The sequence below is a fragment of the Nymphalis io genome, chromosome 14 (genome assembly GCF_905147045.1).
Source record: "Nymphalis io chromosome 14, ilAglIoxx1.1, whole genome shotgun sequence".
NCBI lineage: Eukaryota > Metazoa > Arthropoda > Insecta > Lepidoptera > Nymphalidae > Nymphalis > Nymphalis io.
The window spans coordinates 6,325,014-6,340,109 of NC_065901.1; the positions used below are offsets into that span (position 1 = coordinate 6,325,014).

Consider the following 15,096-nt stretch of genomic DNA (forward strand, 5'->3'; position numbering starts at 1 on the left):
CGACAAGTGTACCTACATGTAGATATAACTCAGATATTATTATTTAATTTAAAGGTACTACTAATACTACGACTATAACACCTCATAATAATAATAGTTCTTCAGACCGATTTCGGCCACGGCGGCTAATCTCAAGAGAGATTAGCCAACTGCGCAGGACAGTATAATATTGTATAGTATAATACTGCGTAATTGTGTGTTCAAGCACAAGTGCACTGTCTATTCCCTAACTTTTATAATCCGATGGGACGGTAATCCGACACGACCAGAAGAGTTCAGGCGCAGTACCAACGTCTTTACGTGCTTTCCGAGGCACGGGAGTGTACACACTTCCAACTTCCAAATTCCGGCCTGTTATTGAGAATTTTCTTCAGAAAAACTCAAGAATTTTTTATTACCCCGACATGGGATTTCAACCCAGGACCAGGTCTACGAGCTTACAGTCACTGTACTTATTTATTAATGTATATAAATTATAGTATTATTATGGGTATATAACCCAACCACAAGCATTTCACTATAATATGTAATTCTGATTTATTGTATTAAATTTACTTCTAATGTCTTCCACAACTATGATCCTGATTGATAGTTGAGTGAGCCGGTGTAATTATAATATCTTAAATTCCATGGTTGACGCATTAACGGTGTATAAAATTGCACATGATTTGCCTTTCTTTTATAAATAAATAAAGAACAACCAATAGATTTCTTAAATGATAAACAGTCAGTAATGTTTCCTTAAATTAATTTACATATAATGACTACACGAATTCGAAAAATGTCAAATGTTGTCAATTATTATTGATCAACCCATTCGAATCAATTGCAGTGTATAATTTACTTGCGCGTATCATATCGGTTGATTTACAGCGAACGTCGCAACTGATTGGAGCAAACATTTATCACAAATTGATGAATTGAATATTACTGATACAGAGTCAAAATGTATGTGATAATTAAGTTATGGGAATTTATAGTCGAGTTTTGGTATGGACAAAATATGTCAATAATTATATGTCTAAATATTTCCTTGAAATTATTGTTTCTTCTTAAACATAAGGTTTGGTGGTCATATATAATATACTATATAAATATTATCATATTTTTTACTAATGCTCAATTGCTATAATAAACGAAGCGTTATTATATTTAATAAATGATGATTTTCAAGTTACGTTAACTAAAAAATTTGCTTTCTTTTTACTTCAATTTAATTGGAACGTTTTTGAATTTTACTTCTTAGGTTTTACCCTTCGTAATCAAAATAAATCATTTCTTGAATATATGAGCCGGACATTATTTTACATCGAGTCTGCTTCATAAACCTTAAACCTTAAATCTTCTCGAAACGTGTCGAGCATCGTTCGATAAATAACCTAAGTGAAACTAGTGCATTTTTTAATATGTCAAAACTAAAACATAATATGTTTTAATTTAAAAAGTAGTTACTACATCTTTTTTCTTTTTCTTAATTCTTCATTTGGTTCAATACAGCGAAACATTTGTATGTCCAATTCATAACCTGAAATTTAAAAAAAAATGTGAAAGCTGATTTTACGTATTCTTTTTAAATTATTTTGAATTCAACTGAATTTGAATGTCACAACATTAACATAATTCAATTCACCCATTGATTTATTTGCTTGTAATTTACCATCAATAAATCAGCATGATATCATCTAAGCTAATTATATCTATCTAAGCTGATTATAGATATCCAAGTTCATTTCGGAAGCCGTTTACTAGCTGAGAAACTTTAGTTAATTGGCTGTATTAAACTGCAGAGACTAGAGAAACAGAGAACTTGGGATACATGTATTACTCACTGACTAATTCGTTTATTTATATTTGTATATAATTAAGAACTTGCTTTTAATCTGAAAGACTCGATAGATTGAATACTGCAAACAGGAAAACAGAAATAATAATCAAGAAACAATGATTTTGTATTATTTAAGGCCGATAAAAAAATATATGTTGACAAATTTTCTATTACAAATATGTTAAAAACATACTTGAGATAAAAGTTAATTGCAATTAAAATTTATTTAAATTTATATTATATTAAAAGATGTTTGTTTAATATTTTTTTTTTACACAAATCACGCACAATCTTTATATTATTTATAAAATATTACATTATAATTATAAAATTAAAAGTAAATTACGGTTAAGTTTCAAGACAGACAGACTGTGTAACATATTATAGCTTATGTTAATCTATAACAGACCAGCCCGGATCCTCTTTAAGAAGAAGCTGCCAAAATTGTAACAAAAACTTTTGTTTCTTAGATTTCAAGAAAATATGTATCCTTAACAAAACAAATTAAATTGTTTTTTTTTTAAAAAAAATGTTTTTTTTTTTTATAGAATAGGAAGGTGGACGAGCATATGGGCCACCTGATGGTAAGTGGTCACCAAACGCCCTTAGACATTGGCATTTTAAGGAATGTCAACCATCGCTTATAGCCAATGCGCCACCAACCTTGGGAACTAAGATTTTATGTCCCTTGTGCCTGTAATTACACTGGCTCACTCACAATTCAAACCGGAACACAACAATATTAAGTATTGCTGTTTTGCGGTAGAATATCTGATGAGTGGGTGGTACCTAGCCAGACGAGCTTGCACAAAGCCCTACCACCAGTAAATGTGATTTTCACGTCACATTTTGGAGTACTAGTTTTTTTTGGAAATATAACATAAGATATTTGAATTAACGCGTGAAAAATGATATGTACTGTCCGAACCGTTAAATTGAATGATTCAATATTTATTGTATTATAAGTTATATTATATTGGAATAATTTTACTTTACTTTTTCATAATTATACCGTAAAATATTATTGATAATATTATAGCTTTTGATTAAAAGGTTATCACAAAATTTGACGGTAATTCGGGAAAATAAAGATATATCATTATTTTAAACTCATTTTGGCTTTTCAGATGCGGCGCAAATTATTAAAATACCGTTCATTTTAAATCAAAATAAAATATACTTTGTTCAAATATACTCTTACAAAATTGTAATCATTACTGTACGAAGTAATTATTTATGAAACATTTTGAATGGCATAGTTTATCTTACTGAAGGGTCACTCAATAGTTTTTTTTAATATATAAAAATAATTAAATAACGTTATTGCGGATTTACAATGACGAAACTCGTTAAAAGTAATTTTGAGACGAAACAGATTTATTGGAGTGCAGGTTAGTCACCTCCTTGTGGTGCACCCTGAGCATGATCGATATTTACTTTTCGGAGAGAGCTTGCCAGCCATTGCAAATGAATGACGCGACGGTGGTCTGCACTTAAACACGATCGTCAGTAGATCCATAATAGCGAGGATTGTTTAGGCTAGCGGAACAAATGGTAGTCTAACTGACTATTTGAACACTCAGTATAAACGTACTTATCGCATGAAGATATTTCCAGTAAAATTAATTATTATTATCGATTCAAGCATTTAAATTAGCCCTTGGCTTAAGCATCCACAGTAGTGGCCTCATAGTGGAGGAGTCATTAATGAAATATATATTGGAAACACCGTAATAGGAGCACATTTAACCATATTAATATACATTAGACATAGCCAATATTAATTAAATTTAGATTAGTAACGATTTTAAGTACACTATAAAAAGTCCTAAAAATAAGTTATCACTCCATTTTCCAACTAAAACATTGTTATACAAAATAAAAAATGTGAATCAGAAAATTATAAAAGTGAATACCTTGGTGAACGTTGCAATGGAAACAGGTACGAGTTTTGCGGCGTTTATTGTTAGGGTTCGTTGGTTTCGACTCATAAAAATGATAAGGTTCTTCTTCGTGTTCTTTGGTAAATTGATCCATGGGTGGCGATATACAACCGTTGATATGTACGCGCTCTGTAAACAAACTCTGTAAGATATTTCCAATATATGTTATTACTTAAAGAAGGATTGTAGACGAGGTAATGCGGTGAGTGATAAGGGTATATACAACTTTAAAATATGATGAGCAACAATGTGTTTATATAACATGTTTGGCTTAAGCATAATTAATCCTTGAACGGGATAGCAATCATTGCTTAAATTGTGTAATTATTACTTTATATCTATGACTGACTGATCGACTGCCTTGTTGACCAAGTGGATATAAAGTCGCAAATCCTGAGGTCTTACTTAGGACCAATAAATAGCTTTAGGGTTTTTCGGTTGATAAATTCTCAGTAGCAGCCCAGAGTCTGCAACTTGGAACTGTTTATACTCCCGTGCGTACGTAAAGCCGTTGTTCCTGCGCTTGAACTCTTTCTGGTTATGTTGGATTTGCCGTTCTCTCAGATATAATATGAGAGGGTGAATGTAACTAAATGATAAGAAAGGGAGTATAGAATGCATCTGTGTTTGCGCACACACTTGTGCACTATAATTACTCATATCCTGCGCAGTTGGCTAGTCTCCCTTGAGATCGGCCGCCGTTAGCGAAATGGGTCAGGAGGAGATCATTATAGCGATAGATAAATACATACATACATGAATAGCCCTGAATTTACTGGTGGTAGGGCTTTGTGCAAGCTCGTCTGGGTAGGTACCACCCACTCATCAGATATTCTACCGCAAAACAGCAATACTTGATATTGTTGTGTTCCGGTTTGAAGGGTGAGTGAGCCAGTGTAATTACAGGCACAAAGGACATAAAATCTTAGTTCCCAAGGTTGGTGGCGCATTGGCTATAAGCGATGGTTGACATTTCTTAGAATGCCAATGTCTAAGGGCGTTTGGTGACCACTTACCATCAGGTGGCCCATATGCTCGTCCACCTACCTATTCTATAAAAAAAAAAAAAATATTATCCATGTAAATTTGGGGAAAAGTTCTGTCTCTAAACTGGTTGTAAATTATATTTCTAAGCACTTTTTTACATGAGCAAATCTTTTTAGAAAGTCGTAACGACCCATATGTAATAATAGCTGTGCCCTCGGTTTTACCCGTGTATAACTCAAAGATACATGAGCCGAGATGGCCCAGTGGTAAGAACGCGTGAATCTTAACCGATGATCGTGGGTTCAAACCCGGGCAAGCACCACTGAATTTTCATGTGCTTAATTTGTGATTATAATTCATTTCGTGCTTTACGGTGAAGGAAAACATCGTGAGGAAACCTGCATGTGTCTAATTTCACTGAAATTCTGCCACATGTGTATTCCACCAACCCGCATTGGAGCAGCGTGGTGGAATAAGCTCCAAACCTTCTCCTCAAAAAGAGGAGAGGAGGCCTTTAGCCCAGCAGTGGGACATTCACAGGCTGTTACGGTATGAATAGCCCTACCAATGAACGTAATGATAACGGACAAAACACAGATATTTTTAAAATACTATTTTCTTTAACTTTAACTACGTAAGTAACCTCTTGTTCAACAAATGTTTAAAACAGAGGATCTATGCTTAAAAGCAAATATTTTCCTTAAATAATTATTATATTATTAAACTAATATTAAACTATAATAAATTCTGTTGTGATTGGAAGTAATTCAATCGAACATACCTTATCCGTTATAGTACTTCCAAAATAGCAATCAATTAAAAGTATCATGACCAGCATAAAAAGAAATCCAAAGATCCAAAAAATATCCACTATATGGCTTAAAGGATTTTGTATCTGTAAAAAAATTAGCAATATATAAATTCAGAATGTGTATAAAGAATCTACTCACATACTTAAAAAATAAGAAATAATGATTGAGAGTGAGGTGAGTGAGTAATTTAAAATGCCATAAAAATATCACATATGAATTATAATAAATTGAATAGCTTTCTTGAGGGTACAAAAGCGGTTATGGTTACGAAGAAATGCGTCTACGGGAGCTGTGCGTTCCTTTACGAAACCTACTCGTAATTATTCGTATTTTTGAATAACTCATAGGCCCGGACTTAGAACTACAAGTCTCCTAGGCACTTTGATATTTGAGGCCCCCATTCCAAAATAGTAAGAGTAAAATTATATTATTTTTGACTTGCTGGGGCCCCTAGGATGGTGGAGCGTCTAGGCTGATTCCTCGTAGGCCTAGGCTTAAATCCAGTGCTGATAATACGGAACACATTGTTGAGCATGTTCTCGAATGCACGCCAGCGGCCTATCATGTTATGGAAGTGACAGCGCTGATAATTTTAGAGAGTCCTGCACATACAATCTATAACTCGCAAACATGCTTTGCACTGCGTGTTACCAGATATTTGTAGCCGTAAGACCAATTAAATAATCTCATATAAATCCATCGTACACAAAAATAATTTTTGTAGACTTACATTTCTACATTAATCATTGCTTATAAAATTTAATTTCATTTTGTAACATATAAAAATAATGTTATTATAATAAAAACTTACCGAAAAAAATTGTGTAGCTGTCGTTCCTATTATGCATGTATTAATTATAAAAAATAAAATAAATTGTCCTCCAAAAGCAGCTTCAAATGTTTTTACAAATCTTAAAATAATAAATGATCTTATATTATATGATCTTATATCTTAAAACAAATAATTTGTAAATTACTTTATACACATTAGAATAAAAGGTATTTAGTAGATATATCTGACAAAAAACTATCCTATGAGCCTTGTTTTGTGAATGTCTCACAGCTGGGCTAAGACCTCTTCTCCTTTTTTGAAGAGAAGATTTGTAGCTTATTCCACCATGCTGTTTCAATGCGGATTGGTGAAATACACATGTGGCAGAATTTCAGTGAAATAAGACACATGCAGGTTTCCTCACGATGTTGTCCTTCACCGTTAAGTACGAGAATGCTTGTCCGGGTTTCAACCCACGATCATCGTCGATCAACCCATTAAAGTTCACGCGTTTTAACCACTTAGCCATCTCGGCTCTTGATCTATAGAGTCATATCCAATGTTAATTTCTACGTTTATATTATCCCTCATATAACAAACTATCCATTTTTTAAGCCTTCATTACTATTAATTCCTATCACTCTATATGAGCATTATAATGTTAGGACTTAATTTTAATAGCGAAACTTGCATCTCCTAAACATCTCAATCGAACTAAATTGCCAATTAAGCTATTCGTCTACAAATGCAGCTTAGAAATTCTTCATATAATGCATCAATATAGTCTGAAGCAACCGTGTCTTCTATTAGATGGAGTCGTCATGGAATACAACGTGAAATATTTCAAATTCCAGTCTTTGTGTATTTTCTCAAACTCATTTTAAAATTAATTCTTCTAAGAAATATCTCTGATTTTTAAAGAATCCCTTTTTAACATCTTTTCTCTTTAGATTTATAAAATACAGCAATTAAAAAATAAAATTGTATTATTTATTTGAAAATAAATTTTAACTTTAAAGTTTCTTCGTAATATATTGACTAAATTTATTTGATAAGGGTATTGATACAAGTACCCTTTCAAATCAACAAGGTTCTTTCGCTTAATATTCTTAAAGATTAACAAGTAAATATAAAATAATATAAATATATAAGTGTTGAACTGTTAAACGAGCCAAGTTTGTCGCTGTTATGATGCGAATTTTAAACGAATTGATACTCGTAGTATTTCAAACAATTAATGCGGTTTTGGTCGAGTGTTTATGGAAATTTCAGACTGCGGACAGTGCAGGTAAAGTTTTTGGTTAAATTAAGTATGAAAGTGGGTTGTTCGACGGAACGACACAAACTTTTCAGTAATGAGGCGTTATCTAGCAACGAGATATAAAAAGATATCAAGTTGAACTAACTTTTGTTTTCATTAGATTAAGTTTATAATATTTCGAAAGTTTAATTTTTAGCTTATAAAATATGTAAAAAATAATTACTGATTGAAATGGAATGATTTTTTACTTCGCAATATAACTTATATTATTTTTTATATACTTATTTAAAAAATAACGTAAAAACACACTTACTGTATTATTGCACAATGATGAATAATGTTTCTTTTAAAAATATTATCAAACGATTCACGCTCCAGTAAGTTTTCTTCTTCACTTAGTTTTTTTATATTTTTTAAGTTATAAACTAAAACATCTAATTGACTGTCTGAAAGAAAAAAAAAGTGAGGACATTGAGTTTATTTTGCTAACGGTACAGCTGAGAATTAACTATATTACAAAAGAGTTCAAATTATGTCAAAAGTGTATTGAATGATGAATACAGATACAATTCTTGGCAAGATTCTGTTACAAATCCAACTAAAGTTAAAAAGTTGACAATAGCTGCTGAATAACAAAACATGTCTTAAGTCAACGCGTTCGTTTCATAGTCGAGATATGTTGAATTTCATTTTCATTTTTGTTTATTGTAACTTCAAGTAATGGGATTTTAATAGACCAATATTTGTAGTTGTAATTAGAAATTGAGTCTATAAAAGTTGAATGATGGTAGACTTATTTACATTTTAAAATAGAATGGAAAAATATTTCATTTGTAAACATTTAAATATCCACCAATCGTGTAATAATTTAATATATTTAAGATAAAGAGATTACTTAAACAAAATTAACTTACTGGCACATAGCATGAACGCCCAACGCAGAGTCTGTATAGCCCCAAAAGTAAAAAGCAAAGTGGGTTTATACAAGATCTGAAATAATTACCGTCAGATTAAATTTCTGCTGAACTCAAATGAATTAATTAAATTTACTTTAGGAAAGCGGGCGATCAAATTAGAGCGTAAGTATCTCTATGGGCACTGTTAAGAAGTAAGGCACTTCTTTGTTTTTATATTGTAATCGATGTTTCCTGTAATTACGCTATCTCACTTAATCTGGTATACTAATATAATAATTTACATCAAAGAATATAAAATCAATTTTCACGGGTAAAAACTTTAGCCCATGTACCACTAGAATTATGATTATATGGACTGCAAAATAAGAATAATCTATAATAATAACTGGTATTCAAAAATACAGGGTATAGGCGTTTGACAGTAGAGAATTGAAGTCCCAATAAATTTCAATGTTTTAAAATATATTATTTCTTCTTCAATTTATACTCAGAATTTTTTTATTTCATAAAATAATTATTTACGTTTTATAAAAAAAATGCATTTTATTGGTTCGTGCATACAAAACAACCAACTGAATAGGTGTTTGATTATTATATAATACTGATTTTTATAAATTAATTGCGAATTAACTTATTATTTCTAAGGCATACACTCAAACAAGGAAATATATAAAAACAATACCAAATGCATTAATTAGTCAATTACTTAACTATTCCAGGGCAAATGATTGAATTTAAAATAAACAATAACCCTAGATAGATATAACTTGTGTTGAAAGGTAAAGCTAATATTTTGTCACGCTGACGGATTATACACATACTATCCAACTACGGTATACTACGCTTTATGAATTATTGCAATTAGCAACTGGGTGCAACACCTCAGGCATTAAGATTGATTATTTGCAAAATTAACGAAATAAAAAACTATTATTTGATTAGGTTTAATTTCTCGCTGAAGCCTTTATAAAACAATATTTTTACTAAAAACATGTTTACGTATTAAATGAAAAGTAAATCATTTTTATTATACATTGTAGCATCTATAAACGAGCCGCCTCTCCTAATGTTCTTGATTGGAAGTGATGATTAAAATATTATTAACTACTACATTCGACATTTCCTAATACCGAATAGTATTTTTCCTTAAATAAAACTTTTTCGTATGAATTTGATAGCAATTCAATACAATGATTTATCCTTACAATAATTATAGGACCAAACACACATACTAAATCTAGCAAACACGCAAATACATAAATGAAACGATTCCAATCCTTGTGATACAAAAAACATAAAGCTTTGTCAAAATCTTTCACACATCTACGTTATTCAATCATAATATCACAATAAGAAGTATATAATGTTATCAAGATGTAACTTTTCATGTTATTATTATATTTAAGTCGAATCTTGTTAGTAGATAGGTAAGGTTGTGATGTTATTATTAAGTTTATTATATATAATATGTAACTTTTACCTGGTATATAAAAATGATGTTGAAGTATGGATATTTGTTTACATCAAAGAATATAAAATCCATTTTCACGGGTAAAAATTTAAACCCATGTACCGCTGGAACTATGATTATATGGACTGCAAAATAATAATAATATAAATCAAGAATATAACAAAAATACAAAATAGATAGTTTGAATTGTATCACATCAATATTAAAATAAAGTTTTTGTTAATATTATTTATTTTAATATTTCGTTTTTTAATTTACTTAAAAGCTTAAAATAATAAAAGGATGTCATAAAACGAATGGGCACAGGGGCCAATTTTAACAAATATTCTACGCAAGTGAGTGCGCAAACCTGTGTTTGTGTTCTCTATTTGACATAGTCAAATGGGACGGTAATCCGACACGACTATAGACCAAGTGTAGGCTTTACGTGCTTTCTATATTATGCCATAGACTTATATGGCCTTACTATAAACCTTGCTACGCTAATTGGAGTGAAGGAGACACAGCGTTCTTTAATTAACTACCCGCTTAACAATGTTTATAAGTAAGGTCAATGATTATTAGCCACTAAACTACGAGGTATAATAAAGTAACAAAATTTAAAACATCTTGACGTTTTAAACGTCAACCAAGACGTTTTAAATTTTTACCTGTAATATCAATAGCTACACCAACAGTGAGCCATACAAACAGCTTCTTAGAAAGCTTTATACTTTTTTCTATAATGTCTATTTGTGGTCTGTGAAAATGCAAGAATTCGCTACTTTCCATTTGTTCCTGTAACTCTCTCAGTAAAGTGCGCCGGCAACGTAAATCCAATAATTTCAAAGAAGTCAGCAATTCTGTCAAAACCAAATTTACTCTGCGAAAAAAAATGTTAGCCGTTTTTTCGTTTCAATAGTCTTGATGAAGGAAAGAAGGCGTGAAAATTACTTATTTAGAATGAGTAACGTAATAATAAAACAAAGTTTCAGTCTTTTGTAGTATTTCTTCACAGTCTTCCAAGTAATAAAAAAACAAGACGTACCTTATAATAATAATAATAAGCCGAGATGGCCCTGTGGTAAGAACGCGTGAATCTTAACCGATGATCGTGGGTTCAAACCCGGGCAAGCACCACTGAATTTTCATGTGCTTAATTTGTGATTATAATTCATCTCGTGCTTTACGGTGAAGGAAAACATCGTGAGGAAACCTGCATGTGTCTAATTTCACTGAAATTCTGCCACATGTGAATTCTACCAACCCGCATTGGAGCAGCGTGGTGGAATAAGCTCCAAACCTTCTCCTCAAAAAGAGGAGAGGAGGCCTTTAGCCCAGCAGTGGGACATTCACAGGCTGTTACGGTACGCTACCTTATTCATTTCGAACATATTCTTGTTCTTAAAATGAATATATTACTTATTTGTTAAGAGTAATTTCTGACTACTTAAATCTAAAATGAAATAATATGTTTGTCACAAAGACTATAAGATATATATGTTTATTATGTATGAAAGTATAAAGTAAAAACTTATTAAATTACAACAATATAAAATCTACTACAATAAAAAAAGCTTAATGCTGCTAATTTTTATATTGCTAATATTTATATATACTGCTTATATTTATTTGATATAATTCCTATTGCTTGACTAACTTTATTTTTTAAATGAATTCACAATTCTATGTTTTAGTTTTCGTATTAACGAATAATCTTTAATAATGCGTTCGGAATATGCTCCTTCCTGCCGCATTTTATTTGTTGTTGTAAAATGTCTAATGTAATGTACAAAACATAAATTGTAATTATATCATTAAAATTATTATTCTTTATAAATACTCGTATGTATAAATAGTTTGAAATTATTAATGTTTTATTAATTGTGCACATTTACACTGAAATTCTGCCACATGTGTCCACCAACCCGCATTATAACAGTGTGGTGCCATTTCAAATCCTTTATTTTTTAAATCTATTTTTGATTATCAAAAAGGTATGCAATTTTATATATTCTTAGAGAATTTGCAAGGAAATGAGACATATCCAACATACACCCCAATTATTTGTCAAAGCTTGACAAGTATCGGGTAGAAGAAAGAAGCTACTTCAGAGAGATCACGACAACCTCAGACTCACTTTTGTGGTTGCGAGCAGCATCGTTGGATAGTTACTTTTACAATATTCATGGTCCTTTTTAGTTTATTATTAATTATATAAGTTTCATAATAATTGCCTTGTTCTAATTAGTTAAACAGTTGTGTTGGTTAGATGTGTTCATATTGGTTGTAGTAAGTGTATAGATAAGAAATAGCATTAATTTTGGATTGATTGCGATATTATTTTAATTAATTAATGATTAAAGTGTTAATGTTCAATAACGGTGATTTTATCTTTTTGAATTAAAAAAAGGATAGTAGTTAAGTGTTGTTTATTTTTTTTAAATTATCCTAGCTCTAGTTTTTAATAAGAAATAAAATCGACTGCCCTCAAGTTCTTAAGGGAATAAAGTTCAATGTGCCTAGGAAATATAGGTTCACGTTATCCAATAAGTGTATTTTACATTAGACCATCTAAAACTAAACTAGGACAAAATGCACCTCTTGTAAGATTAGGTAAAACGTATAATAAATACTCAATGTCACTTGACATATTTGAGGACTCCATTAATAAATACAAATTAAAAACATAGACATTGGCATAACATTTCTTACAATGGCAATGTCTATGGGCATTGGTGACTACTTACCATCAGGTGGCCCATATGCTCGTCCGCCAACCTATACTATAAAAGAAAAATATGTTTGTAAGTATGTTAGTTTAAGTAATTAATAAAAAAAAGTATTTAAAGTTATTGTTAATATTCAACTTAAATTTTTAATTTTTAATTTATTCTTATTTAATGTTTTTCTTTTAATTTACATTATATTATTATATGTTATTAATGTGATAAATGAAATAAGTGCACTCGTTAATTATAATATTTAAAGCTTTATTTTCAATGTTATTAATTATTATTATTTATTTATTTTTAAATATTTTCTTTTTTTATAGAAATGTGGTTATCAATTTTTAGTATTTTAGTATTTTAAAAAATATTGTTTATGTATAATTTACAATCTGTTATAAGTAATGTAAAAAATTTTTTTTAATTGTAAGTGTTGTGACTGCTGATGGTCCTCAATAAAATAAATAAAATAAAAATACTATATATATTTTAAAATGTGAATAACTGCTAAAAATATTTAAGCCTTATAACGCAGTGTCAAAACTAAGTAGATACTAGAAAGGAAGCTTTTATGGGCGACCGTATGCTTGACGTCAACCATAATTATGTAATGCTTAATCCAGTGGGTTATTTACATTCTACCATGTGTAGTTGAGGCAACTTTTATGAGTCACATAATTTGATCTACGGTGATTCCATTCTGGACCCACATGACATCGATAAATATTTATGTAGCGATAAATTATTGCTCCAATAAACTGTTGGTGAATTTGATGAATTTTATATTCTTTTTAAATTACTTCACAGATATTTATATTATATATTCAATTTTCTTTAACTTACCTATATTTTTCAGCGTCGATATATCAAGATACATCTATTCACTTACTAATGGATTATAAAGTGAATAAATTCACAAAATGGTAAGTCAGCGACAGCATATGTCTAACTATTATATTTAAACCACAAAAAGCAGTTTTTTTATCAGTAAAGAAAAGTAAAGTAACAGCCTGTTAATGACCCAGAGCTGGGCTAAGGCCTCCTCTCCCTTTTGAGGAGAAGGTTTGGAGCTTATTCCACCACGCTGCTCCAATGCGGTTTGGTAGAATACACATGTGGCATAATTTCAATGAAATTAGACACATGCAGGTTTCCTCACGATATTTTCCTTCACCGTCAAGCACGAGATGACTTATAAACACAAATTAAGCACATGAAAATACAGTGTTGCAGACCCGGGTTTAAACCCACGATCATCGGTTAAGATTCACCCGTTTCAACCACTAGGCCACCTCGGCTTTTGCTAAGCCATCTCGGCTTTTGTTTTTTATATTAAAAAAAATTAAAGTCGTTAGGTCAAGTTTATTGGTCATATTATCAACAATTATGAATTCGTCTCAAGTGTTTAAAACAAAAGACTTTATCTTTTTACCGCATATAATTTGGAGGAATGATTAAAGAGATAATACGACATAGGTATGGAACCGCGACAGTGTCGTAATCTATTGAGTGATATTTATATTTAGTTTTTTCACGTCATAGTCGTCAAACTATTTAGAAATAAATTGCTTTATCGCCAAGATAATTTTATTTAGATAAAATTCCTTTTTACAGTATGTTTTTTGGTTGCATAGTTTAAGAGATAATTTAAAATATCAAATATGCGAGACAATTTTATTAATGTTCAGCCGACGCGACTTTTGGCAGCCAGGAAATAAATCATAGCAGTCAGTACTAACTGAACCACAATCATAATTTCATCACAAGTAAAAATGATTTACCGCCCAACGAAGGGGACACAGGGGGAGGGTTCAGCTAGTATATAATAAATAAACAATGAAAAATAAAAAACCATTAACGAAATTATTCATATATATAACTTACATTCCAGCAATTTCTTGTATTTCAGCATCTCCAGACAAGATCAATTTTATTAAAAATATACTTTGCCCGAGTGGTGGTATAATAAAGACAAAAACGCCGGTGAAGACCTTACATATTATTTGTAACCAAAATGTGGGACAATTTAAATCATGTGGTATATAAAACCACAATCCAAGTAACTGTATAGTTTTAAATTGGAACGAAATATGTTGAAAGGGATCGAGTTCAGTTAACGGCTTCATTTTTTAAGGCTACACTGATAAATGAAACGAATTTATCGAAAAGTCGATTTACTTACACATATGTATGTTCTTGATATTTATTATACATGTTAGAACGGTAGGTTTTTTTTTCTGGGTTCATTATATTTACAGCTTGTATTGTATGATAATTAAGATAATATTCTACGTAATGATTTAGTTGACTTCATTTCTCTAACTTGACTTATCATCATATTTCCTTATTTGCATGAGTATAATATAGAGAAATGCAGTGAAATCACTGTATAATTACGCG

At 30.7% G+C, this 15,096-nt stretch overlaps 1 protein-coding gene across 1 annotated transcript; it reads right to left on the bottom strand.

Annotated features, from left to right (window-relative positions):
- Positions 1 to 1,124: 1,124 nt before the first annotated feature.
- Positions 1,125 to 14,822, bottom strand: LOC126773500 (uncharacterized). Its single transcript, XM_050494450.1, has 9 exons — positions 14,581 to 14,822; positions 10,639 to 10,850; positions 9,998 to 10,113; positions 8,515 to 8,590; positions 7,914 to 8,046; positions 6,379 to 6,478; positions 5,537 to 5,650; positions 3,742 to 3,897; positions 1,125 to 1,525 (listed from the first exon to the last, which is right to left on the bottom strand). Exons 1-9 carry the CDS (start codon positions 14,820 to 14,822, stop codon positions 1,472 to 1,474), a joined length of 1,203 nt encoding a protein of 400 aa, XP_050350407.1. The 3' UTR covers positions 1,125 to 1,471.
- Positions 14,823 to 15,096: the final 274 nt, after the last annotated feature.